The sequence below is a fragment of the Penicillium soppii genome (genome assembly GCF_028829465.1).
Source record: "Penicillium soppii strain IBT 18220 chromosome Unknown utg000005l, whole genome shotgun sequence".
Taxonomy (NCBI): domain Eukaryota; kingdom Fungi; phylum Ascomycota; class Eurotiomycetes; order Eurotiales; family Aspergillaceae; genus Penicillium; species Penicillium soppii.
Window position 1 is genome coordinate 4,488,772 of NW_026643235.1, and position 27,150 is coordinate 4,515,921.

General features: G+C 47.2%; 10 protein-coding genes across 10 annotated transcripts; 5 read left to right on the plus strand and 5 right to left on the minus strand.

Annotated features, from left to right (window-relative positions):
* Positions 1-1,269: 1,269 nt before the first annotated feature.
* On the minus strand, positions 1,270-2,358 carry hapB (CCAAT-binding transcription factor subunit HAPB; the record flags this gene model as incomplete). Its single annotated transcript, XM_057242691.1, has 1 exon — positions 1,270-2,358. The coding sequence occupies one exon, from the start codon at positions 2,356-2,358 to the stop codon at positions 1,270-1,272; it is 1,089 nt and encodes a 362-aa protein (XP_057098050.1).
* Positions 2,359-7,145: 4,787 nt separating this feature from the next.
* On the minus strand, positions 7,146-7,667 carry N7529_007165 (uncharacterized protein; the record flags this gene model as incomplete). The annotated part of the gene is made up of 1 exon (XM_057242692.1): positions 7,146-7,667. One exon carries the CDS (start codon positions 7,665-7,667, stop codon positions 7,146-7,148), a length of 522 nt encoding a protein of 173 aa, XP_057098051.1.
* An 862-nt stretch (positions 7,668-8,529) lies between these two features.
* Positions 8,530-13,494, plus strand: N7529_007166 (kinesin-3 motor protein uncA; the record flags this gene model as incomplete). The annotated part of the gene is made up of 2 exons (XM_057242693.1): positions 8,530-8,593; positions 8,660-13,494. The coding sequence occupies 2 exons, from the start codon at positions 8,530-8,532 to the stop codon at positions 13,492-13,494; spliced, it is 4,899 nt and encodes a 1,632-aa protein (XP_057098052.1).
* A 513-nt stretch (positions 13,495-14,007) lies between these two features.
* N7529_007167 (uncharacterized protein) lies at positions 14,008-15,377 on the plus strand (the record flags this gene model as incomplete). Its single annotated transcript, XM_057242694.1, has 2 exons — positions 14,008-14,379; positions 14,436-15,377. The coding sequence occupies 2 exons, from the start codon at positions 14,008-14,010 to the stop codon at positions 15,375-15,377; spliced, it is 1,314 nt and encodes a 437-aa protein (XP_057098053.1).
* Positions 15,378-16,441: 1,064 nt separating this feature from the next.
* N7529_007168 (zinc-dependent alcohol dehydrogenase) lies at positions 16,442-18,005 on the plus strand (the record flags this gene model as incomplete). Its single annotated transcript, XM_057242695.1, has 5 exons — positions 16,442-16,553; positions 16,634-16,729; positions 16,803-17,030; positions 17,095-17,675; positions 17,727-18,005. 5 exons carry the CDS (start codon positions 16,442-16,444, stop codon positions 18,003-18,005), a joined length of 1,296 nt encoding a protein of 431 aa, XP_057098054.1.
* A 686-nt stretch (positions 18,006-18,691) lies between these two features.
* Positions 18,692-19,303, minus strand: N7529_007169 (cupin domain-containing protein; the record flags this gene model as incomplete). Its single annotated transcript, XM_057242696.1, has 1 exon — positions 18,692-19,303. The coding sequence occupies one exon, from the start codon at positions 19,301-19,303 to the stop codon at positions 18,692-18,694; it is 612 nt and encodes a 203-aa protein (XP_057098055.1).
* Positions 19,304-21,378: 2,075 nt separating this feature from the next.
* On the plus strand, positions 21,379-22,921 carry N7529_007170 (uncharacterized protein; the record flags this gene model as incomplete). Its single annotated transcript, XM_057242697.1, has 3 exons — positions 21,379-21,720; positions 21,771-22,435; positions 22,499-22,921. Exons 1-3 carry the CDS (start codon positions 21,468-21,470, stop codon positions 22,919-22,921), a joined length of 1,341 nt encoding a protein of 446 aa, XP_057098056.1. The 5' UTR covers positions 21,379-21,467.
* Positions 22,922-23,094: 173 nt separating this feature from the next.
* N7529_007171 (ankyrin repeat domain-containing protein) lies at positions 23,095-24,197 on the minus strand (the record flags this gene model as incomplete). Its single annotated transcript, XM_057242698.1, has 2 exons — positions 23,095-23,475; positions 23,568-24,197. 2 exons carry the CDS (start codon positions 24,195-24,197, stop codon positions 23,095-23,097), a joined length of 1,011 nt encoding a protein of 336 aa, XP_057098057.1.
* A 1,069-nt stretch (positions 24,198-25,266) lies between these two features.
* N7529_007172 (uncharacterized protein) lies at positions 25,267-25,464 on the minus strand (the record flags this gene model as incomplete). Its single annotated transcript, XM_057242699.1, has 1 exon — positions 25,267-25,464. The coding sequence occupies one exon, from the start codon at positions 25,462-25,464 to the stop codon at positions 25,267-25,269; it is 198 nt and encodes a 65-aa protein (XP_057098058.1).
* A 449-nt stretch (positions 25,465-25,913) lies between these two features.
* Positions 25,914-27,047, plus strand: N7529_007173 (bifunctional triacylglycerol lipase/ester hydrolase; the record flags this gene model as incomplete). Its single annotated transcript, XM_057242700.1, has 4 exons — positions 25,914-26,426; positions 26,636-26,661; positions 26,710-26,939; positions 26,989-27,047. The coding sequence occupies 4 exons, from the start codon at positions 25,914-25,916 to the stop codon at positions 27,045-27,047; spliced, it is 828 nt and encodes a 275-aa protein (XP_057098059.1).
* Positions 27,048-27,150: the final 103 nt, after the last annotated feature.

Here is a 27,150-nt window from a genome sequence, read left to right on the forward strand (position 1 = left end):
CCGATATTTTGCCGCCCTCTCGTTCTATTTCCTGTCCGGTTCCAAAAGAATCTTTTCCAGCTATATTCCCACATCACCAATCAATGATAGATTCTCACAGATACTTGAATTCCCAATTTGTGATTTCGTTCTACCTAACGATTCTCGGGGGCATCAAAGTATCAGGAATGTAGGAGCACTACTGTAGTTACATATTTGCTGGTCCGGCCCGAACATTCGAGGCACTCTTTCACTTCCTGACCCACATGGTCCAGGCTGAACGCTGTCCACGTGTGGCGTGTATCTATATTTGATGTAGCATCGTACTCATAGTCGGAGCTTTCTAGCTAGGCGATTTGAGTGAGGTAATCTATCTCTTTACACGAACGTACCTATAGGCACCCAGAACAGGTATGACCACCCACATCAAACGAGGATCAACTATCAACCTACAGCATAACTACCTGGGCAGGATCTTCAACACTTTGAATAACAGTACAGTCAAGAGATAGCCTGTTGTAAAATCTGCAGTATATCCATAGTTCAAAAATCTACAATCCAATTTCATCCCTTTCATGCCAATCCCGACCAACACAAACAAAAGATAAAAACCAGTAAGGAAATTAATATCAATACTCAAATCAAATTCGGATGCTCATAACACAAACCAGTCTTTCGATGTTTTTCCAGTGATGGAGATCCCCTCTAAAATTCCCAGCCGAAGACCCATAAACCCGCAACACGAGACACCGAAGAAAAGAAGAAAAATGGAAACTTCAAAAGAATATTCATAATAAGAACATCAATGCAAGACCAGACTCACGGAGAATGAGAGACAACTCATGCATCAGAAACAGTGTTCCCAATTATGACTGTTGACCAAGTAAGATTGGTGAAGGCTCAGCAATTGAAAGCGCTGTCTCACGCGCTTTATTCCTTGAATAGTGCGGAGGCTTGGTATTACTCTGGACATCTGCGAGGATCCGCCATTGAGAGGGGAATACGAGAGAAAAAAAAAAAGAAAAGGACAATAGGGGGAATGAAGAAAAGAAGAAATCGTCCCAGCATAGCGGTTATAAACAGACATCAAGGGCAAAGGAGGTTGGTTGTGTGAGATAGGGAAGCAAAAACATCAAAGGGCATAGAAAGAGGGATCCATACACATCGCTCGCTAGAGAAAAGGTCCAAGACATCCATCCATAAAGCCGTGACGACAAAAGAAAAACAAAAGAAATTCACAAAATCACCATTCCAAGACGACCCTGTCTTGCGGTAGAGCAATGCGATTTATCAACCATCCTCGTCTGAGGGCTCGGCGGAGTCTTGATCACTTCCGTCGGCACTGGCAGTCAGCTTCGATTTCTTCGAAGAGTTCACGCCATCGTCGTGCACTTCACTCGACTTGCGCTTCTGTCCGCCGCCGTTCTCAGTTGGCAATGGCTTGCTGAGATCCTCAAATGTGACTGGCTTGCCAGTGACCTTTTCTCGTGTCTCCATGGCGGCGACCTCGTCAGCTGTCAAGAATCGTCCACCTGGACCACGGGGTCTCCGCATAGCATGGTTGTGTCGTGACTCGTGCAGATAAGGCTTGCGACCCTTTGATGTCAAGCGCAACTGCTCTTCGAGCTTTTGCCTTGCTACGCGACGCTTCAGGATTCGGTGGAACTGCTTGGCGTTGACGTACAGGGGCGACTCTTCTTGGTTGCTCCCGGGGACCATGTCCGACGAGGCCTGGTTCTGTTGTACGGAGGGCTGGGGTAGCGGGGCTGCGATGGAGGGGCGACCGACATGGCTCATCACGGGCTGTGCATGTTGGACATTCGGGCTACCGCCGACATGGCTCATGCGGCGTTGGGCAAGTTGTTGATTTGGGGGCATCTGGACCTGGGAACCCATTGGCGGCATCTGACTTTGCATCTGCGGCGATGAACGAGGATTGCGATCCGGCTTCATCTGCATATTGGCCATGCGCGGTGAACCTCGGGCCCCAGGGGCCATCTGTCCACCCATGGAGTCCTGGTGAAGAGGATAAAATTGCCCAGAAGCAGCAGCTGTTGCCATCGCGGCTGCTTGCGTTGGTGAGATACCATAGCCCTGGGCCATTGGTGCAGGCACCCCATACCCTTGGGGGAAGTTCATTTGTTGGTGAACGGCACCGGGTCCATTCTGTGCTTGCTGATAATGGGGTTGCGAAGGGACGATGGGTGAGGTTTGATGAGCGGAATGAGGTTGAATGGGTGCCTGTGCATTGGAGGGGGATCCCATCGACCCAACGGGTGCACCAGCGTTTGCTGGACCGGTTTGGTAGGGACCCGGGATATGAGAGGACGCATGAGGGTGTTGCCCATGGGCCTGTTGGTATTGGGGAGGATATTCCATGATGTGCAACGGGGGATCTCGTCACACAGAGGCGTGCGGCACCGTTTCAGGGGATCGATCTAGTGTGACGACCGGATATTGGGCGGTCACCAATCAGGGCAAAGGGATTGGGTTGAGTTGATATGAGAGGTCCCAAATGGATAAAGGTCCACGGCGGGGTCTGTTTGGTAGATGTATTGGCACAATATCACAGGGCGCGCGTAATGGAAGAGTCAACACAAGCCGGATGAGGGGCAGTAGATGATTCGATGAAACAGGCTGCAGGCTCGGGGCTTCGCGTCAGCAGAGCGCATCGCCGAGCGGTCACTGGTTTCTAGGAGTGGGGATATGGGGAAAAACACAGGGACCAGGCACGTACCTTAAATTGCAGACGCGCACTATGAGCGGCCAATATGATTTCTGTGTTTCGTCAAAAGAAACTCTGAGGTTTGTTTGGCGAGAATAATCTCGAACGCCCCGCGGAGGGTTTGGCTCTTTTGTGCAAAACTGTTAACGCCCCCAGTCGGGTGTAACGTGGTTGGGCTGTGATGCAGCGGTGCCGGGGAACCCCTCGACAAAAGATGCCGGGTTGATGCGTTGTCAACCCCTAGAGCTGATGCTAGATGTGGAGGCTACGCAGACTAATTCAAGCACGGTCGGCAGGTTACCTGTTTTCACGCACTTCCGGTACTCTGCCACGTCCGTAGAAATTGAGGCGGTGCCTTGATGTCAGAATGCGCCTTCAAGGCCAGACTATTCAGTATTAGCATAATTCAGCCTAATCAAACACCATGATGACTCCATGAACAGTGCGCTGTCAATTCGACAGATCATTCAGAGGGAATTGGGGGAGATCCGGGGCGGGTAAGACCGGCCATGGTTAGGAGGGGGGACATGTATGCGTTGGCAAGTTGAGATGCATGAAACATACCTGATCGACTTCTGCAGAAAGTTAAGAAGATTTGAGGCGAGACTAGTCGAATCCAGGGAGCGAATCACTTTTGTCATATGTTAGATGCGACTGAAAGCCCACGAGGGAGATGATGTAAACGTCAGGGACGCGTGTGGATTGGAGCAAAGAAAAAACACAGAAGCACAAGAAACACAAGAAACACAAGAACACAAAAAACGCGCGCACATATAAATCAAAAGAACCAATCAAATGCAAAAAACAATGTATGAATAAAAAAAAAAGAGGTGGTAACTCGTATGCGATAGCATGCGACAATGACACAATGAGAATGTTTTCACGCGTTGTTATTCTAGATAAGACGCGCGTGGGATTGGAGCTTGGGTATACCTTAAAATGCAACTGGATAGATTATCTATTGATAATCTCCGGTTAGGTCTTCCCAAACAATCAAGGGATCCCAGGGTAAACGATGATTTGACCAGGCTTTTAGGGAGGGGGGGAGATCGAGGAATCGTGCCAACGAGAGAGAAGGCGGTGGTTCTGTGCGCAACCGGAGCCACTGATGTCAAGCGGCCGGACAGTTCCGACAGGGGGACAAAGTAATTCCAACAAAATGTAACAACGTATACAATGTATAGCATAAAAAAGGCAAGGAACAAAATGAAATTGATACAAAAATAAGGTGTTTATACAGTGTAAAATGAGAAGAGAGAGGGAAAGAAACGCATAGTAACGAATAGCAAATTGCCAATAGCTCCAATATAACAAAGATAACTCAAAGAATATAATAAGAAAAAAGATGCAAGCAAATCGAACTTACCAATGATAGGTGTGGTAGTATAGATAGTATAGTACCATGTACTTTGATATACTAGATCCAAGCAGGGTTTCACCAATGATGATAAAAAGGGGGAGTACTGTGCGATGGTTGGAGGAGGAACTGGAGAGGGCGGGCAACCAACGAGAAGAGGCAGAAGGAAGAAAGGCGAGGAAAAAGGGCGGATGGGGCAGTTTTGTAGGAGATTGACTGGCCCGCGGTGCTGAGACCGCCTTGCTCCCCGCTGCTAAGGCCGCCTTTTCTGCGGCTTTACCATTCATTACAGTTCATTACCATTTATTACCACTGATTACTTAACATTACTGGTGAATCAGTATCCCCATCTACGTAATTGGCCTCCCCATTGTATCAGCATGATCATACTGTAATATTACAATCCGGCACCTCCGGACTCTCGTCGTGTGTGTGACCCGAGACTCAATGACGCATGCCTTTTACCCTTTCTATATCCTCAAAATGTTGTTCTCCAATATTTACTCTACTTTCTGTACTTTGCTGGGTTTTACTTGACATAAGAATCACTATATATTACAATATCAATCTACTTTGGTCTACTCCGTATACATCTACTAGGTACTATTTACCTTTCTCGGGCTGAATCATACCACAGTTTCGCCTGCATGCCACGCTATCACTCTGCCTCATTTTAATAATCTCTTTTCTTTTTTTCCAAAAAAAATAACCCCCTTTCCGTTCTCGAGATTTAATCACTTATAACATAGAGCCCTTTTTCTCTTCTTTTTTGTACCTCCCTTTCATTTTCCTCTGTGGACACCGAGTATCTCGGGCGTGTGCCCTATTCGGGGAAGTATCATCCACCTCATGTCCCATTCCATCCATGATCCTTGCTTCGAGCTCGTGTATTCCGGAGAAATGAGAATCCCGAACAGGGTTCACTGGGGTCTATTTCTTCACGTTACTTATTTTACTCACGGCGATGTGATGAGATCTCCTTGTGGCGGCAATAAAATCATCTCTCCCGGGCGCCAACATTGCAATCTGGACGGTGGTGACGGCGTAATTTGACACAAGGTGTCGATCTGGCGCCAACTCGGGAGAAACCTCTGAGTATCTGTAGTACTGTCGAGGTTCAAGGCATCACTGGAGTAATACCGTTTATTCTGTGAAATGTGAAAAGGTCAAGACGCAAACCTAATTCACTTAAAGCGATAAGCTAAAGAAGTTGGTTTATGTTAGATTTTATAGATTTACAAATTGTTATCATAATTATGACCTTAAAACATGGCAGTCGAAATTCAGCTCACCGTGTGTTAACCTCGGGCTGAAATCTCCACCTTACGGTGTTGCTTCGGGTTTCTTCGTTTCCATCGTATTTCGTGTCAGCTCAGCTCATTGAAAGAAAAAATCACTTCAAACGACCAAATTTGGTATGTTTACGTTGCGCACTCCTACTATATACTTCCATACTTCCATACTTCCAGGTTTTTCTCCACGTGCATTCTAGTCAACTTTAGTAGCTCCCATGGACCATTCAGCGCAGGCGATATCCCTGATTCGCAGGAACGAATGGGTCCGATCTCCGGAGGGGACCCCACGTGTGGGAAGCTTGACCGCTTGACCTCGGAACCATAGAGATCCTACTATACTGTATTGTAGTTTTTGGCAGTTTTCGTCTGGTAAATATATTACAGTAGATAGATACTATTAGCTATTCAAATCACTGTAAACTATCTTATTCCTTTCTAATTGTCTTAGGTATTTTGGCGTCTTTTCGTAATATTGTCGGTATGGGAGCGTAGCATTCATGATTATATATACCGAAGTATCCGTAAGCTTACATTTTTAAATCATCATTCTTTATGAATAACCGGGCCTTACATTCTTTACTAAAAAAGAACCATCCTTCGGAGGGTCTGGAATATTCTAGTAAAAATTGTAAAGCCCGGTTACCTAGCTATGTAGCGAATCTTCCTTGAATTGTTGAGCTGCCCATAGCGAATGTTCAATGATATGTTAGCCATTCAAAATTCATACACAGGTACCAGCAAAAGTTCCTATCATCAGCAAGAGGAGCGTCTCATCTTGAGCCACAGTTGATAGTCAAGGGGAATTTCCCATATGATCCAAAGCCGTCTCAACCGATCGCGATCCCAAAATAATATCATACAGATAGAAGCTCAGCCAAAGCATCCAAACATACTTTACCCTAGTTCGTTAGGTGCTCGTTTGGGAGAGATTGATACCATTTCCACCTCATGGAGCTCGTCTGCTTTTCGCTTTTTGAAGAGGCTATGGAGCATCCCGAAGATAGTATTTACAAGTTTCAGTAAAAGTTGACAAACAAACACTGGATTTCGATGAGGTGACTCTCACGAGGCTGCGTTGCTCGATAAAACTGAAGCCAGTTTTGTGTTTGCTCCCTGCTTGTAACATTGGGTGTAGGTAAAGCCGGAGGTCTTAATACAGTGAATCAATTAGTTGGAAGAAGAATAGTCCAAGTAGTGCTTTAGAGACTTACCTGCGATGAAAGTTATGGAGAAATACTATCAGTAGCGCATTTAGACAAGGAAGGCCAAACAAAACACAATTTTAAACAGATACTGGAGTCTCAGGATCCATGACAGGGTGATTTGGTGGAGGTCTGATTATTCTGCGAAGACGTAGCTGTTGAAGAAGGGTTCAAGATATGTTAATCAGCTAAAGATTGGTAGGGCACTGTAGGAAATGCTTTATGATATCATGTTTACGGTTATACAAAGACAGTTTGACTATTGCCAGCGTACTTCCGAAATCTAGTATAGCAATTTGACCTTTTACGTTGACTTGGTCAAGAAATCTCAAAATACAAAAAACCGACGACCAACGTATTCAGAGTAATCTAGGGAGTTCATCAATCACAGTGCATAGTAGCATTTGAATTCTGCAACTATGTAGTGAAGCTTTGACCAAAGAGTGAACTCAGTTAAGCTCATTTCGTAGCCGCGAGCAAGATTCGATGCGAATTTGCTGGGTTGAAGTCCTTATACCTCAGTGGTAGCCTCAGTATATCCTGGTGGCTTATCCTTAGCCGGAAAATTGCAATTGCAATTAGATCTTCTAGAAAGAGTATGTTAGAGCATTAGATAGAGACTGCAGCATGTATCGACGATACCTGCGACCCTTGTATAGCAGGACGGAGATGATGGATAATGCCAATATAAGAGGGATGCCAAGTCCAATAGAGGGTCCAATAGCTAGTCCTTTGTTGATAGCCGAAGAGGTGCCCTGGAGACCGCTATCGACCTTCGTAGACAGCGCCTGGACCTTGTTGTCTAGTGCTGTAGAGTGGGCTATTATATCTGCAGTCAAGAGACCTGTTTCTGCGTTAAGCTTATCGTCGATCTGGGCAGCAAGGGCTGCGACAGCTGAATTCAAGCGATGATCCTCTGCGTCGGTGTTGTCATTGACTTTTGAAGAAAGAGCCTGGACTTCCATGCTCAAATTCCCATCTTCTATCTTCGCACCTCTGTCGATCTTTTTAGAAAGATCTTCGAGATTTTGGGTGATACTCTCAACTTCTTTGCTGAGATACTCGATCCACCAATAAATGGTATAGTAGGATGACTGCGAATTACCCATGATGTACTTCGTATATGTGAATCAATCGGATTGGGGAAAAATATTGGAATGAGATTGATACAGACAAAATTTGCGCAGATTTTTCAGAAGATCCTTGAAGAACAAGCTGAAAGAGATGAAAAAAGCCAAGTCGACTCATTATAGTGTGATCATCATGCCGAAAGCCAGAGGGGCCATGGAAAGGTAGATGTCGAAACCTTGGAACCTTAAGCCTTCGAGAGATATTCATGCTGTTGCCCGGGGCTAAGAAACATTCTCAGGAACATCATGTAACACAGGAGTTGGTCTCTAAAGAATATAAATATATGTACATATGTATGTATCTATCATTATTGAAACATTTATAGTTAATCTCAAGTCCTCAGCCCCTTACAGTGGTCTCGGGGTGGTGGACTGATTACTCATCACCACCCCATCTCCGGGGGACTCAGGTGGCTTTTCCGCATGTTGACTCGAGATTCGCATTTTGTTTTCCTTTGTGTCTCGAGAAAACTGACTCTGTGGCTGGTTTCCTCGGTGGTTAACTTTCAACCCTGCAAGTTTGACGTCTCCCCGCGCACCAGAAAAATTTCCCCACAAAAAAACATCACAGACGCGCAACATCAACACTGATCCGATACATGACGTCTTTGTTTACACCTTCGGTTTCGACACTCCCTATAAATTCCTCCAAAACGATCGGCGATCCAAATTCACCAAAATCCGCACTTACCTCCCTGCGACAACCTTTCAAGCCGCGCTCCTTGCGGAGTTTGCGCATCGGTGTACCCCTGTCACCACTTGCATCCCATTCCCTTTCCCCGGTCTACGGATACGTCCATTGTTGACGAACGATTGCCCGTGCATGGGTTAGAGAGCAAATATGGCCCCAGGAGGTGCTGGAAATATTAAGGTGGTGGTGCGGGTACGGCCTTTCAACAGTCGAGGTGAGTCTGAATCGTGGGAAGGGGCTCTCTCTTGGATTTTATGCTGACCACTGCTCTTCCGCATAGAACTCGAACGAAATGCACAATGTATCATTTCGATGAAAGGAAACCAGACTGTGCTCACTCCCCCACCTGGCGCAGAAAATAAATCAAGTAAAGGCGGGAAGGGTGGTGAAGGGAGCAAGGTCTTCGCCTTTGACCGATCATATTGGTCTTTTGATAAGAAGGCATCAAACTTCGCCGACCAAAATGACCTTTTTGACGATCTGGGTTCACCACTTTTGGACAATGCCTTTGGAGGTTACAACAATTGTATCTTTGCCTATGGGCAGACCGGCTCAGGAAAGTCATACTCCATGATGGGTTATGGCAAGGAATACGGTGTCATTCCCCGAATTTGTCAGTCGATGTTCGAGCGCATCACAGCAATCCAGGAGGACAAGCATCTGAAGTGCACGGTCGAGGTGTCGTACCTTGAAATCTACAATGAGCGCGTTCGAGATCTGCTCAACCCGTCAAATAAGGGCAATCTGAAAGTCCGTGAACATCCATCGACTGGACCGTACGTCGAAGATTTGGCCAAACTTGTCGTAGGGTCATTTTCAGAAATTGAAAACCTGATGGACGAGGGTAACAAAGCCCGAACTGTGGCCGCGACCAACATGAACGAAACGTCAAGTCGATCACATGCTGTTTTCACGTTGACACTGACACAAAAGCGACACGATAGCGAGACCTCAATGGACACCGAGAAGGTATCAAAAATCAGTTTGGTTGATTTGGCAGGTTCAGAAAGAGCAAACTCAACTGGAGCCACAGGTGCACGATTGAAGGAGGGAGCAGAGATCAACCGCTCACTTTCAACACTTGGTCGTGTCATTGCCGCACTTGCTGATGTCTCAGCTGGCAAGACCGCGGCAGGCAAGAAGAAAAACGCGTCCATGGTACCATATCGTGATTCAATCTTGACATGGTTGCTGAAAGATTCCCTGGGTGGTAATTCCATGACTTCTATGATTGCAGCAATCTCTCCTGCAGACATTAATTGGGAAGAAACCCTCGGTACTCTTCGATACGCTGATTCAGCCAAACGAATCAAGAACCACGCCGTTGTGAACGAAGATCCGAACGCACGTATGATCCGTGAGTTAAAGGAAGAACTTGCACAACTCCGGTCTAAACTCGGAAGCGGAGTAGTTCCTGGGGCTAGCGGTGCTCCAGGTGCTCCCGCCGAGGAGTATTACCCCCCTGATACACCGCTAGAGAAACAGATGGTCTCTATTCAACAGCCAGACGGCAGTATCACCAAAGTCAGCAAGGCGGAGATCGTCGAACAGCTGAACCAGAGTGAGAAACTTTACAAAGATCTCAACCAGACTTGGGAAGAGAAGATGCTGAATACTGAACAAATTCACAAAGAGCGTGAAGCTGCCTTGGAAGAATTGGGAATCAACATTGAGAAAGGCTTTATTGGATTGAGCACTCCCAAAAAAATGCCCCATTTGGTCAATCTGAGCGACGATCCTCTTTTGGCGGAATGCTTGGTCTACAACATCAAACCCGGCACAACGACTGTGGGACACATGGACCAAAGCCAAACTGTCGAAATTCGCTTGAATGGGTCCAAAATTCTTGAGAAACACTGTACCTTTGAGAATATAGACAACATCGTCACAATTGTTCCCAGCGAAGGAGCTGCTATCATGGTGAACGGCCTGCGGGTTAACAAACCCACGCGACTGAGAAGTGGTCACCGAATCATTCTTGGTGACTTCCATATCTTCCGCTTCAACCACCCCCAAGAAGCCCGAGCCGAACGGGTGGAACAGAGCTTGCTCCGTCATTCTGTAACTACCAGCCAGCTTGGATCACCTGCACCCAACAAAACCCATGATCGAAATCTCAGCAAAACCGGCTCTGAAGTGGATGGCGATTCCAGCCGGGCTGAGTCGCCCATGCCCTCACAACGCAGCCGTGAATCGGATTGGTTCTTGGCTCGCAGAGAAGCTGTCAGTGCAATGGTTGGTCCAGACCAAATCTCACACTTGCCCGACGATGAACTGGACACTCTCTTAGAAGACGTGCAGAGGGTCCGAGCAGGTCGGCGTGGGCTGCCGGACAACGAGGATGATTCCGACTCCATCAGCTCCTTCCCGATTCGGGATAAGTACATGTCCAACGGGACCATCGACAACTTTTCCCTCGATACAGCAATAACCATGCCAAGCACGCCTCAGCAAAACGACGATGAAGACAGTAATGGTATCACACCTCTGAATCAAGTTCGCCAAGATATGCAGCGGCAGTTGGATCGCCGCAAGGAAGAGTTCCAAGAAAAGCTCAAGACAGTGGGGGCTTCGGCTGATCCAGACTCACCAGAGCTCCGCACAGAGCAGGACCGAATGGAGGATGCTTTGCGAGTGGCCAAAGAGGAGTTCGAGGAGCAACTGCGCCAGCAGAAGGAGACTTTCGAGACTCACATTCGCGACATGGGCAAGCCGGTGCCGCAAATATTCGAGAATGGTTTCGCTAAATTGAATGAGCGTGAAATTGAGATTGCGCGCTCAGTGTATGGCCATTGGTCTCAACGGAACTATGTGCGCATGGCCGAGAAAATCCTGCAGCATGCTTCGCTCCTAAAAGAAGCGCAAGTCATGAGCCATATAATGGACAAGAACGTCGTTTTCCAGTTTGCGATTGTCGACCACGGGCACAATATGGAGTCATCTTACGACCTCGTGCTCAACGGGATCTCCGGCGATGAAGATATTCCGCTCGACGAGGCAAAGAAGCCCTGCGTTGGTGTTCGTGTCATCGACTATAAGCAGAGCGTCATCCACCTTTGGTCCATCGAAAAGCTCCAGCGCCGCGTCCAGGCGATGCGTCAACTGCACCAATACATCGATCGCCCCGACTATATCCAGCACTTCAGACTAGACAACCCATTTTCCGAACCTTGTTCACCTCAATATTCCCTGGTGGGTGATGCCGACATTCCCTTGACGGCCGTCTTCGAGACCCGCGTCCAAGACTTTTCTGTTGAGATCACCTCACCATACACCCAAAATGTCGTTGGTATCATTCGGCTGTCCCTCGAGCCGTCATCCGCGCAGGCGCCATCGTCAACCCTCAAGTTCAATGTCGTCATGCGGGACATGATCGGATTTGCAGAATGGGAAGGCTCTGATGTCCACGCTCAGTTGTTTGTCCCAGGCATCTCTGAGGAGGGTGGTGCGACTACCACCCAGATGATCAAGGGATTTGAGGACAGTCCAGTCCGGTTCGAAAGTGTGCACAGCATGAGTTTGCCGCTATCCAGTCCACGAACAGCCGCATTGAAGGTTTGTGTCTATGCGGGGGTAACCTCTGTTCACCTTGACAAGCTTCTTAGCTGGGATGACATGCGAGACTCGGTAGAGCCTCTGCCGCAGAAGCGAACTGCTCCTCGCATTGCTGAGTCCGAATTTTATTCAGAGGAACGACACGATGTTTTTGCTAGGATCCAGATCCTTGAAATGGCGGAGTCTGGTGAATACCTCCCCGTGGAGGTTGTCCAGAGCAACAGTCTTGATGCGGGAACATCCCAGCTTCATCAAGGTCTACAGCGCCGTATCTCGATCAATTTGACCTACAGCTCCACAGAGAGTCTTCCATGGGATGATATCAACAACATCCGTGTAGGCTCTGTTCGCCTACTGGACCCTTGGGGCAAAATCCCAGATCAAGATTTCCAGACTCCCGATGTTCCCTTGAAATTTGTTCAAGATCCCATGGTCAAGGACAATGCCGATGGAACCTCCATGGTCACCATCGTGGGTCAGTGGGACTCAAGTTTACACGGATCCCTCCTCATTGACCGAGTGACGGCAGAAAAATACCGGGTACAGGTGACTGTACGCTGGGACCTAGTCTCTAGCCGCCTTCAGACCCCGGTCGTGTTTGAGGCCGACCAGACCATCCAGATTCAAGGTCGCACATATGTCCGTCAACAGTCGATGTTCAAGCAATTCTGGAACTCGATTCGGGTTGTACATTCGACGACCTGCATGTACTCCCTGGTTATTCGCCCTATTTCGGCCAAACGTGCTGCCGATCTCTGGCGCATGAATACACAAAATGACTATGTGAAGGGCGAAGAGCTCTTGGATTCCTGGTCTCCTCGCAAAGTCTCACTGGTACGAGATTACATTTCGAATCGCAAACGACGGCAACGAATTGCCGAGCTTCATGCTGCTCGGGGCGCTCTTAGTGCAGGAAGCCTGATCGCATCACCCGCTCGTAGTGGAATGTCAACGCCATCGCGCGGAACCGCTCTCAACGAGCGCAAATCCAAACTTCTGCGCAAGTATTTGGATCTGTGGTCACTCAAGCAGGATCCTACCGAGGCGATCCTCATTCGAAGCAACACCGAACCCCCTACGGACGGAGCAGCGCACAGAAAAGCCGCAGACACCAATGGCCTCTCCGACAAGGTTTCACTCAAGCCTCGCTTCATAGCCACCATTCAAACCCTCCCCAAAGCTCCCGACGCCTTGAAGACGGGATACGTGCTTACCCCCGATGACACCAACAACGTCTGGGTCCGTCGTTTCGTGGAGCTCCGCCGGCCGTATCTCCACATCTACTCGGTCCCGGATGGCGACGAGATCAACGCCATCAACCTGCGCAACTCGCGTGTTGACCATGCGCCGGATTTTGCAAGACTGCTAGACGGTTCAGGAGCTGGATCTGATCGTTCGCTATCCACTAAGGGACGACCTAATGTGTTTGCTGTCTATGGTACACAAAACACGTTCCTCTTCGCCACTCGTACCGAAGCACAAAAGGTGGAGTGGATCTTGAAAATAGACGAGAGCTACTTCAACAGCAACAGCCCCAGTGCGACCATGAGTAGCGGTTGATCGGCACCCACGCATACCCCAGAAGATTGATGTTTTGTGCTTCGCCTGCTTCATGCTTTATGATTACACAGATCTCAACCTGCCTTCTACCCTGTTCTTTCATTTCCCAGTTTTTCTTTCATGACCTGTTGAGATACCCCTTGAATATATCGACTCGCGTGGCACTCCATCTTATGTACATAATAATCCGATATAGGTGGGACTATAGATCGATTGTGCACAGTTATTCCTTTTGGACATGATATGATAGATATTGTTGAAATCATCCTGCAATATACCATTGACGACCTGTGAAACCAATACTCTATATCGTAGGCTGTCTAGGCCTAATACAAAAGAAAACCTGGGCGCAACCCATGCGTTGCTATGGAAACAATCGGAGTTGACGCCGGTGACATCAAAGGCCTTGATTTTCAGCTCACACTATCAAAGCAGAAACAAAGTCACTTCAAAACATATGGGAACCTTCAAATAAGAACTTTAAAGGGTGATTTTGGAATTATTCTAGAAAGAATGTTTACCCAACGCCCCTCATTCCGCTTCGTGGCTACCGGCGCCGTGGTGTCTCTCTTTGTCCTTGCATTTCTCGTCCTCGGCAACTCATCCCACGGACTCTCATCCAAATTTAGCCTGAAGACACAAGCTCGACCATATCCTCGGACGTGTGTTTCACCTTCAAACTCCTCAGGGTGGGAGTTCATAGTCGAGCGTGATGGTAATAACCACGGTCTGTCCGAGGACCAGTGCCGCATTGCGTTCCCGAAGTTATTTGTCGAGATCGACAAATCGTCAGAGCTTAAATCAGATAACCGTGTCTCGTACAAGGAGTTGGATTCCCGTACTGTAGATGACGGCATGGTGCGCGGAATCATTGATCGGGGAGAGGTTAGTGAAGCGTTGACCTTAGACATGGGTACATGGCTCTAACTATTCCAATCTAGCTGTACATCGTCGACTATGCACCGATGCCTGTCACAGCATCCCGCGCACGCGCAACTCTAAACTCTCTCCATCGCGCGCTCGCAGCATTCCCAGACCGAGACCTACTACCTAGCATCGAGTTCATTTTCACAACGGAAGACTTCGCAGAAGACACCAAGAACTCAAGCCCTATCTGGGCTTACTCCAAGCGCGACTCGGACACGTCAGTTTGGCTGATGCCTGACTTCGGATACTGGGCCTGGCCAGAAGTGCAGATCGGTCCATACCACGAAGTTCGGCGCCATATCGCGGCTATTGATGATGGACACACTGCCGCGGATGGTACATTTGTCCCTGGCTTGCAGTTTCAGGAAAAAAAGAAACAGCTCATCTGGCGCGGTAGTCTGGCCACGAACCCACCAGTTCGAAGTAAACTGCTCAAATCTGCGCTGGGCCACAGCTGGGCTAGCGTACGGGTGATCGACTGGGATGATGAGAACGACATCCGCTACAATCTCCTTCCCATCGAAGATCACTGCCGGTACATGTTCCTCGCACATACCGAGGGGCGCAGCTTCTCCGGCCGTGGAAAGTACCTCCTCAACTGCCGTTCAGTGGTTATCTCGCACGCCCTCGAATGGCGCGAGGCTCATCATGCGGCTATGGTCTCTTCCGGCCCTGATGCTAACTATGTGGAGGTCGATCGTGAATGGACAGACTTGTCGCGCAAGATCGATTACTTGATTGATAACCCTGAGATCGCGGAGCGCATTGCGAACAATGCTGTGCGCACTTTCCGCGATCGATATCTCACTCCCGCTGCAGAGTCTTGCTACTGGCGTCAGTTGATCAGGCAGTACTCTGCAGCTTGTGATTTCGAGCCAGTGCTGTTCTCTACCGGCCGTGACGGGAAAACTCGGGCTCGAGCTGTCCCCTATGACACCTGGTCGCTGACGCATTGATCAGCACCGGACTGAACTCCATGGTTTGATTTTTATGTTTTGATTTGTACAGGAGCTTATTGGCGTTTTTTTCTTGCAATATTCCCGGCTGGCGTTTTTTATGATGACCCGCATGATATCTGTTTACGATTTGCATATGTATGAAACAAAGATGGGCTATCGACGACTGGATACAAGGTACATATTGTTCATCATCTATATACGTATAGCACAAAGCAAGACGGCTACGACCATAGGGTGTGGAGAACGGGGCTTCCCGTTCGCTTAACGGTACTCAAGCCTACTGATCTACTCAATCAATCTTTCGACATGCCTTTCAGGGCGCATGAATCTCCACTCTCCCATTATTAATCGGCGTTAGAAAGTAGTGCTCTCTATAATGATAAAGGTTAAGTTTCCGTAGTTGCTAGGAAGGTCTCTTAGGAGCTATATATACTTATGTGAAATGATGCTTTTCGGCGAAGGCAGAACAAATGCATACGATACTATCTAAGGTATGGTCTCTTTGTAAATCTGTTTTCTCTCTCTCTCTCTCTCTCTCTCTCTCTCTCTCTCTCTCTCTCTCTCTTTTTCGCATCATCTCTCTCTAAGCCCCTAGCACCAGTCCAGTCCGTATACGTAAGATTAACAGGGCACTATCATTGGTGCTGACAGGATCTAGTGCCTCCCTACGCTGAGAGGTTTCCCCTAATACCTAGCGAGCCCAACCGTCTTCCTACCCTCTTGATTACGGAGCACTTTACGGAGCGCCCTCTTCCCTACGGAGCCCTCTTCCCTACGGAGCCCTCTTCCCTACGGAGCCTTCTTCCCTACGGAACACTCTTCCTCACAGAGCCCTTTTTTTCATAACCAAACAGTGGGGTTCAATGGCTCATCATGCGTTTGATATGAAAGGCCGGAGACGTAAAGATGATGTCAGAAATCGGAGACGCCTCGCTTCCCGGTGAGAAATATATATCCCCTCTTTCATGCGGTTTTGAACCGAAGGCCAATTGATCAAGACGAAAGTAAATCATTACACTCAGAAGATCAACGGGAGCAGAAACTCTCGGTGGACATATACAATGTCTGCCTCGATCACCACAGACGTCAGCAACTATGGGGCTAAGGGATATGGCGACTCAAGCCTTAAAATGAAAGCCTTGACCTGGCAAGGGAAGAATTCGGTCAAAGTTGGTCAGTCATTCTGCCCATCACAATGTTCATTTCAATATTTCGAAACAATACGATTCTCTTGCTTATACAGTTTGTTGTAGTGGAAACGGCTCGCCCGAGGATCATCGATGAAGGCGATATCATACTTAAGGTGACGGGCAGCACCATTTGTGGGAGTGACTTACACCTGTTCCATGGTATGTCGTCAATGTTGGCAGTCAATGGAGTGTCGCTGGATGTGCTAATGCGGTATCTGTTATCAATTTATAGAGGCCATCCCAGATCTCCAGAAAGGTGATATCCTCGGCCACGAGTTCTGCGGTGTTGTCGCAAGCGTGGGGCCGGCAGTCAAGAAGTTTACCGTAGGCGACCGCGCTGTGGCGTCCTTTCAGATTGCCTGTGGAAAGTGTTATTATTGCAAGAAGAAGTTGTCCTCAATGTGTGAGCGGACTTGTTCGAGCGAGGAAGCCAGTAAGCTATATGGGCGTCGAACAGCTGGTATGTTTCCTCTTTGAATGGCTATCTGATGATAGTGAGGCTGTTATACTAACGCCTGTCCTAGGCATGTTTGGATACTCGCACTTCACAGGAGGCTTTGCTGGTGGACAAGCGGAATACGTTCGCGTCCCTTACGGTGACGTGAATCTCCTTCAGCTGCCTGACGACGTCCCCGATGAAAAAGGCCTCTACCTTTCTGATGTGCTGGGAACATCCTGGAACGCCGTTGTTGACACAGGTGTTGAGCAAAGTGACACTGTGGCAATCTGGGGAGCTGGCCCGGTTGGGCAAATGGCCGCTGAATTCAGCTTCTTCAATGGTGCTAATAGGGTTATACTTATTGACGGCGGCCCTGGAAAATGGCGACTAGACTTTGTCAAGAAGGTTCTACCCAAGCTCGAGACAATCGATTATACGAACCTCCTAAAGGGGGAGTCTGTTACCTCCACTCTGAAGAAAATGTGCGATGGCCGTGGACCAGATGTGGCGATTGAGTGCGCCGCTGGTGAGTATACGAAAGGATGGGCTGCTTACTTTGAAAGATTACTAGGCATGGAAACTGATACGTCTGAACTCCTCAATGAGATGATTACGTCTGTCCGTGGGTTCGGGCGTTGTGGTGTCACAGGCGTATATACTGGCTATGTGTGTGGTACCTTTCCTATGTAGAACAATTTTACTAATGTGCAAATGCAGTGTAATCACTTCAACATCGGTTCCTTGATGGAGACTGGGGTCCTTCTCGCTGGCAATGGACAAGCTCCTGTGCAAAAATACTGGAATGACCTTTTGAAGTATATCCAGCAGGGGAAGATCCATCCCCTGCATATGGTCACCCACCGGTTCAAGCTCGAGGACATGGAGACGGTCTATGATTTATTCAATAAGCGCGACCCGGGTATGCAGAAGGTTTTTATCCAGACAAAGTTTTCTGCCCCTCCAGCACCAGAAGCACCCGCTTTATCAGAACTCTGAGCTTCACTGTGCCGGATAAAAGTTTTTGTTGTGGTGCCGCCGCCATTCTGATCAGGTTATCAGAGCGCAGCCACTTTTAGTAGTCCGAGATAGCTTCTTTTCTCTCTTTCTTCTCTTTCTTATGAATCCAATCACTTTATTCAAATACATTCTCTATAGCTTTTCAACAATTTTCCTAACAAGTTCGAATGCTTCACGTGGGCTTCATATCTTTTCCAAGCTAAGTTCGGCGCTCAAACAACAAAATTGTGAAAATGTATCTATTGAATCATCTTGCAGTTCAAAAAAAAAATGGAGATATTGCAAAATGTTCACCTGGAATCGAGGGAGCGTGCCATGTAAGTTCGCTATTCAGTTTTCTTCAAAACAAAACCCCAGACATAAATTTCTAGAAAAGCTTGTTCGCAGTACTGAGGATTTCCCCGTAATGTTTCCCATGGCTTGCGTGCTGAGTAGAGAAGCTCAAGATGTAATTACCCTCTCTATACTATACCTAGTTTATGAAGAGAAAAGCGATGTGTTTGCTTGTCATATTTGAAGTGATACGATGATATGAAGGTACTCGTATAGACATGACTCCAGGACTTTTTTTTTTAGAATCTGAAATTGAACAATTGACAAGATCTAATAGACCCAATGGCTTACTTCAGCCTTCGCGGTCCGAGCGATAAACACTTGCGTGTAATCTAAGCCTCATGCAGAGATAGATTCAAGTCCTGACCGACGACCTTTCCGCCCTCCAGTTGCACCTGTTCGATAGGTTGAAAAGCGAAGAAGACACGTAAAACACCAGAATTGTCTTTCTTTTCAGTCATGTTCCGCCAAGAATGAGCCGTACCTCGTTGAACGAATACATCCCCTTTTTTCAGTATTTTTTTCTCGCCGGAATCAAGGACTAATTCGGTAGTTCCATCAATTACGACACCATAATCGAGGGTCGCTGTTCGGTGCATCGGAACCACTGAGCCCGGAGGTATCTCAATAATTGTGCAGGAGGTGCCGTTTGGTGGATTCAAAGGCGATGGATCCGAGAGCTGGGAGTGATAGTGCTTAATGTCGAGATTGGCCTTGGGCTCCGGGGTTGCAGAAGTTGGAGGGGAAAGTCCTTGCACCGGAAACGTATTTGTACTGTAGGCCAGAGCATAGTCTGACGCTGTGGGCTTGCCGGGGGGAACTGGGAACCCAGTAAATGATACCTGCTCCCTGACCACGTTGCTAAAGATAGCTCGGCCGCTTGTAGAATCATGGGTTGTTATGATCCGACGAAGCGGCCCAGGCTGTCTTTTTCCGGCTGACATATTGGGGTCAAGATCAAGAAAGAACAGGGCGAATACTTAAGAGTATCTTCGGCACGTGTTACGTTAAAACCGAAAAAATTGCCAATTTTGAGCCTAGCAACGTTCGAAACTTATGTATTGAACTTTATGAGGCATATGACTCAAATGTTAGATCATCGTATATTCAATACGTTAATAAAGGATCAATGCTCTCGTCATAGGATGAGGATACCATTGTGACTTTCAATTAACCATCAATTGCTTTACCAATGTCTGGAGTCCCAAGGAATGCTTTTTTCACATGATAGACATGTCCTTATTGAAAAGATTGACAGCCATTTTGTCATCTTAAGGTCATAGTGACCCCATTCGAGATATTAACTCATGAGCACGTCATGGGTGAACGTGAGCATTGTACAGCATTGGGATTACATGGGAGTAAACGTGTTCAGCAAAGTCGCGGAGATAGTCTTGAAAGAAAAACTATTTAGCGATCATCATGGAGCAGTTTCATGAGTAGTCTGCAAGCGAGGTACTGTAGATCACAGCTCGTGCTGCCTGGCCCCGAAATTGCGCCCGGTAATTGCACAAAATGTCAGTCTTAGTTTTCATATCAAACATAGTTAGGTCATATAAACTAATGTATGATTAGGTTCTCTAAAACTACTTTCTCCACTTTGAAGTAGGCTCCACATCGATCGATTAGCAACTTAGTAACCAATCAGAAATTACTTTCAAGCCAAAACCACTATGTTTGTAGCTTTTAGCTCGTCCTAGAAGGCTTATAAGCTACTCGCCGAAACTTTGTTGCTTCTAGGTGACTGCAAGCCAATCATTTTTTAAGCTATTGGTCAGCTGCTACTCCGTTCTCCGCCATAGAATAACGTTGACTATTGAGGAAGGCTAGAGAATTGTTAGATCTCATCCGAAACGCAGATATATCAAATTATGTCGAAGGATTCATGATCCATTATGTTTTTCAATCCGTTAGGATATTCTATGTAGTAAAATGTAGATAGTATAAACCGATATGCAATGCTAGGCTAGTAAGCTCCCTTCACTTAGACATCTTGAAGCCTTAGCTACTAGAAGCCATCAAAAATTAATAAAACGGAAAAAGAGGTGGAGACAGTAAGAGAACTACTAAAGGCCCATCTCTCCGACTGACATTTGGCATCATCTTAAAAGCAGCCTTTCAATGTAGGGGATGATAAGTCGAAATAATCGGTGCTCTTCACTCCCACGACAATAAATCTGCCTTTGACAAGTTGCATATTTAGAGCAATGTGACGGAGCACAATGATTTTGCAATCTGTGTTGCCGTCTGATTGTGTAGAGCCGTCTCGAGACCGGTTCGCTAACGGTTGAAGGGCGAAAAAGCAACAACAAAATGTGTAATGCGTAATACCATATGTACCTGTAGCACTAACATATCCCGTGACCGTTGTGCCCCTCTATACCCATTGTTTCCCCCCAGCCATTCATGCTTTACATCTTTCTCGTTCCATCATCATTTTATCAACATGGCGCGAAAAGCTAAAAAGTGGACCGAGATCGTCCTTAGGCAGGCGATCGGTGAAGCAATCTACAGTCGCCACCTACAAAACAAGCCAATCGATCGGGAAGCGATCAAGAGAAGGTACTTGGGAAAGTGCCCAAAGCCCAAAGCACGTTGACTTCATCAAAGGATTCGTAGACAGGTAAGTCTCCCACCATAACCTTCTGTCCGATTGCTAAAGAGGAGTCAAGCTACGTGGATCAACTCGAATCAAGGCCAAGGAGCGACCATCAAATTGAAACCCCAACAGGGACCCAAGTCTCAAACATCTCATCGCCGGCTTTAACCCCTTCGCACCGGACCATTTCCCAAACTCAGGGCCAACATCCCCCACCGTCGACTATTCACCAGGCGAGACCACCTCCAACGATAGCACCAGGCTCTGTAAAAGATGTCCATCCAATCGCAGGTCACCATGCACTGGGTGACATAGCAGATTTAGTCACTAAGAGTGACACCGATGGCTTGATTAATATCCGTTTAGAAGGTAGTGTTCTCTTGGCTGTGTCATCTTGAAAACTTTCAATAATCCTGGCAGAATTCAAGGAACATCTCGCCGGAAACAATGTCATAAAATCTTCTGGCGTCACCCCTTCCATTCCCTCTCAAGAACTGCAGCGACAGTTTATGACCTCTAGTGATGACCAAGCGGAGAGAAGCAAAGATGCTATACTCAATGAGCATGCTGTTTTGATCTCCCCCTTGCTTGAGCAGCACGGATACAGCCTACCTTCTCAATGTGCACTACTCGGAAGAATTGCTGGACCTGCGAGCGGAATTCCAGATCCCAGAATCATGTTGAATACAAATATTCCCTTTTCCGCCTTTGTTTGTGGCGTACAAGGCAGTGGAAAATCGCACACCACTGCTTGTATGATCGGTATGCTTCCTACTCCGATGCATGAGTCGCTGTCTTTAATACTAATATAGAAAACTGCTCAATGGCAATACCAGCATTGGGAACACTCAAAATGTCTGTTTCAACCCTTGTGCTGCAATTCGATGAGTATACCTCAACAGTGAGCTCGCAACCCAGTGAAACAGCCTTCCTAGCCAGATTCTTGCCACAGTATGCACATGAAAGGCCAGTCCCAGTACGTGTTCTAGTATCTCCAACAAACTTTTACAACCTTCAGAAGATGTACTCTCAAATTCCCAATATTGAGGTTCGACCATTCAGGCTTCAACCTAAACACCTCAATATTACTATGATGCTTTCGCTCATGTCTGTATCTCAAAGCGGTGGGATCCCCCTATATATGGCACAAGTTACTCGGGTCCTTCGGGATATGGCGATGGAGAGTGGCGGCTGTTTTGAGTATTCCGAGTTCCGGTTCCGTCTGAATGCTCTCAAATTGCAACGATCTCAGACACCTTTTCTATACCAAAGACTGGATCTACTGGACTCATACCTTGACCTTGACGGAAAAGGTGTAAGTGACTATTTTGTTGACGGCGGTGTCACCATTCTAGACCTGTCGTGTCCTTTTGTTGATCAAAGTACTGCGTGCATTCTCTTCCGTATCGCTATTGACCTGTTCCTCTACGCGCATCCTTCCCGAGGGAAGATGATTATCGCTGATGAGGCACACAAGGTGAATCCGGTTTATTGCTTTAAAGTCAATAGTATCCGCTAACGTCAAGTTGTTGGCAAACAGTACATGACTGATAGCCCCGCCGCGAAGGCACTTACTGAGACCTTCCTAAACATTATCCGACAGCAACGACACTTGGGAGTGCGTCTAATAATTTCCACACAGGAGCCGACAGTCTCCCCCCGGTTGATCGACCTCTGCTCATTGACTATTATCCACCGATTTACGAGCCCCGAATGGTACAAGACAATTGAAAAGCATATCCCGATAGATAGTGGAAGCACTAGACAGCACGGCGAGCGTGTTCTAGATGGCTTTCGCCGAATTGCTAGCCTCCGGACCGGCGAAGCGATTGTTTTCGCTTCTTCTGCACACCTCGTAGGAGAAGACGGTGCAATTATCAATACGCCACACGAAACCTTCAAGATGATGATCAGGAATAGGGTTACTTGGGATGGTGGAAGAACAATCATGTGTATTCGCTGACTTGACCATAGTACATTGAGTGAGTAGTCGCTCGTTTTTTCAAAAACTAATATGACAACACTAGCATGCTTTGACCCCTGTTGTGGTTGTCGTAGCCTCGATGTCACATCCAATTTCTACCATACTGCTCGTCGTCGTGCAAGAGCTCGTAACTTGAAGAGACATGTTATCCATTAATCTAGAATCAAATATACCTCATGAATGAGGGCCTTGTCAAGCCCCATTTCTCCCAGCAGCGTCGCAATGTTCTTCAGCATAGCTGTTTCCTGCCGCACAGTGTATTTCTTTCCCTTGAATTGGTAGCTGGATTGGGCCCCGTGTTCAAACAAACATCGTACCAATGCTGTATGTCCTTGCTGAACGGCCATATGCAAAGGTGGAGTTCTTCTTGCAACGGTATTTGGGTCGGCACCCCATTTCAACAGCAGCATCGCGATGTCAACGTCTCCGCTTTGGATGGCTCGCTGAAGAGGAGTCTGGGCGATTTCTAGGCCACCCCTTCCACTGGGATCAACACCATTTTCTAACAATAATTGAACCATTTCCAGCCTCATCTGAGAGAGACATTTACGAACAGCGGTATCTTATGCCAAGAAGAGGTCCATTTTGCGAGAGAAGACCCTTCGCGAGATAGAAGCCATCGCACCACATGCAACATCCCGCTCTTGATGGCCTCGTTATAACAATAGAACCAAAGCCATTGCATCTCCTTTTTCGGACGTGTCATGTATTTCTCCAGCACTCCCACCATCTCCACTTTGCCGATTCGCAACACTCCTTCCACGGCCTTGTACAATTCCACCGAGATGTCCTGCCCGGCTTCCAGTAACGGCTTAATCCACACCTCCAGTCGATCCGGGTCTCCTCGCCTTGCGGCTACAACTAACCCACATGAGTTGTTGTAATTCCACCAAGAGCAACTCTGATAATATAGAGAATACCGTGGCACCAGCATCTGGATGATCTCTGGCGTGCCCTCCTTGTATGCCAGATCTACCGGCACCATCCCAAGACTGCTACTCCACATCGTTAGACTGACACCCTGGTCAATTAATGACTGCAGCCCCACATGATCCCCTCGTAGGATTGCGCTAGAGGCAAGCCCACTGGTAAGCGTGAGTTCCAGTGACTCGATCCGCGCACCGGACGTGTAAGTGATATTTTCAACGTATGCTCGATAACGGTGGGGGCTAAATAGAGTCTTGGGATTCTCGGTACTCCGCAACACAGCATCGATCATTTTATCAACGAGGATATGCTTTTCTGCGTCGCTCATCAGTGTGATGCGTGGCATATCCAGGATATCTTGAATCAATTCTGAGAAGAAGCATGGTCGCTCCTTATGGTCTTCAATCAATTGCCAGATAAATTTCCGCCGGTAGGGAAACTTGGGCCACAACTTGAAAAGAGCTGCCCTGTTCACTAGATTGGCGCTCGTTGACCACAGGACTTCGTTGAAGACGCCCAAACAATTTTAGTATGTCTTGCGAATTATGACTCAACCAGAAACCTACTATTGACGAGTCTGGACCGCAGAAGGTCTCGGTAGGGCAGGACATCGGCCGCTTCTCGTAGGATGAGCTGGAGAATCTCGAGAGGAAGCCGTATTGTTAGAGAGACAAATAAGTGCAAGTGCAGAACTAAGAATGAGACCGTAAAAGAGAGTTTAAGGAAGCTAGCAGACTAGTAGAAGCGGAGACTGAGCGAAATCAAAGCTTTTGTCCGATTGGCCAATACCTCATAGGTATGAACTAGAAGTTTACGAAATTAGTACCGCTTGCATTGTTCTAGTTTTACAGGAAATTGAGGCGGTAAATACCTAGCTCGCTAAGTCTCGCAAAATTAGCTTTGGTTGCAATGAAAGCATTAGACTCTTGTGCCTTTTGTGCAAATGATTCTGCTTTCATTCGATCTCGAAGGATCCCTTCGAGTCGCCAGTCGGCTTGCCTGCGGAGGTGCATAGCGGCCACGGGTCAGATTGCGTTAAAATCGAGAATTCGGGAAGTTTTTAGATTTACATGATAATATAGTGGTTTTTATGGTCTGAAAGCTTCATTTTGGCGAACTTCCAAGATTGGTATCTTGATAAATATTCATCCTCAGGCATTAAAATGGATTTTGATTCAATTCGACTCGTGGCCGCCATGCACTTTCACATTGCAAAGTATAACAAAGAGAACGAGAAAAGCCGTTTGATGCGACAGACTCGAAAAATCACGATCGCACTCCTTGGGCCAAACTTGGATGTCTTCAAGAGTAATCTGGAGAGGCTGAAATCGACAACGTTATCAATGCTGCATGTTATCATGTATGCAGGACAGCTTCGCAAGTAAGTCTTTGAGCACTTAATCGTTCAAATGACGATAGTTGCCTGCCTCTGCTTGAATGAGATGCTGCTTGTCCGCTGTGGTAGCCTTGATTATCACAGTGTATCCGGGCAATATGTCAATAACGTTGAAAATACGGTTGCTTTCACGTTGCCGCACCTGTTTGATGACCGCAAATGACACCTGTGATTGCCCCTCCAAATTTGCAGTAGCCATCGTTATGAGCTCAACACGTACAGGAACGATTTTCGTGCAACATTGTTGAAAATATCGTGGTCTTTCTGCTTTTTTTTTCTTGCAATAGCATTTCATTGAGCCCTTTCCTTTCAGCGGACCTGGGCTTTAGAAGAAGACCGAGGCCGTTCATTCGCCCACCGAATAGCTCCGAGTCCAGACCTCTTCACATGGGGCTCCACCAGAGATCAAACCTCACCTCCTATCATTTCTCTTTATTTTCCAGCAATCACTTTTCAGCAATAAGAGGTATAACTTACAGAATTGTTGTTTTATGAAGGTCTGATATCTCTGTCTTGAGCTCCATAACAACAACTAAACAACCCCAGATCAACCCGACAACCACTTGGGCATCTGTCTCTATAGCTTGAATACCGTACAGAATCTACAAGGCACAACCTTGGAACCAATAGGCCAACCTTGGAGATCAAATGGCCTCTCAAATAACACCAAACACATTCTGCACGACAACAGGCCCCTCGCCAAGCACAACAATATTCTTCATATCCGGAAACCCGGGGTTGATCGCTTACTACCACCCCTTCCTATCACTACTCGCAAATTATCTCAAGGAAGATGAAAAATCTTCATTCCAGATCTACGGAGGTTCCCTTGGCGGCTTTGAGATTGGCGAAGACTCACCGAAAGATCTCGATCTCGAAGATCAGATTCTTTTCGTGCAGAAGAAACTCGCTAATCTAATGGATGGCTGCGATGATAACGCCAGTGCCAATGCCGATGTCAATGCCAATGGGGATAGCAACGTAAAGTCCAGACCAAAAGTCATCCTCATCGGCCATTCCGTCGGCAGCTACATAGCCATGGAAATCCTGCGACGGCACCGCGAAAACTCAGGCCCAACTTCATTTGATATAACCGGTGGCGCAATGCTCTTTCCAACCGTCAAGGATATCGCAGCATCACCCTCTGGGCAGAAATTAACGGTGTGTTGCTGTTCCTTTAAAGAATGCAAAATACCTCCTAATCAATCCCAGACTCTGTTATCAGTGATACCCCGTCTAGCATTGGTAGTTAGTTTCTTCGCCCGAATACTAACAGTCTTACTCCCGGTTTCGCTTTTACGGTCCGTAATACGGGTCGTGATGGATGACCCCCGTCCCATGCGCTAGAGACTACGTGTTCGTTCTTGAAGAGTCGGGGCGGTGTGCGGCAGGCTTTGTATGTGATTTCTTTTGTTGTAATGAATTGGGCTAACTTGCAGGGCAGACATATGGCAGCTGATGAGATGCGGACTATTACTTCCGATAGATGGAGCGATGATGTTTGGGGCGTTGCTAAGGCGCACGAACCTATTACTAGGTTGTTCTTTTATTTTGGTCGGAATGATCATTGGGTGGCGGAGCGGACGAGGGACGAGATTGTTGCTTTGAGGGGGAGGGATGGGGGTCCTACGATGGTTGTTTGTGAGGAGGGTTTGCCGCATGCTTTTTGTTTGAGTGAGTCTTTCTTTTTTCTCGTCTTCTTGCGATTTGCTGACTTTGGTAGAACATAGTGATACGATGGCGAGGAAGGTTGCCGGGATGGTTGGGGAGATTGTTGGTTGAGTCTAAGCTTATAGAGTGACATGGTTCGTAAAGATCAGCCAGCTCATAGAGATTTAGATCTAAAATGACCAGAGACATTGAAATTCGTTGCGATTGTAACGGG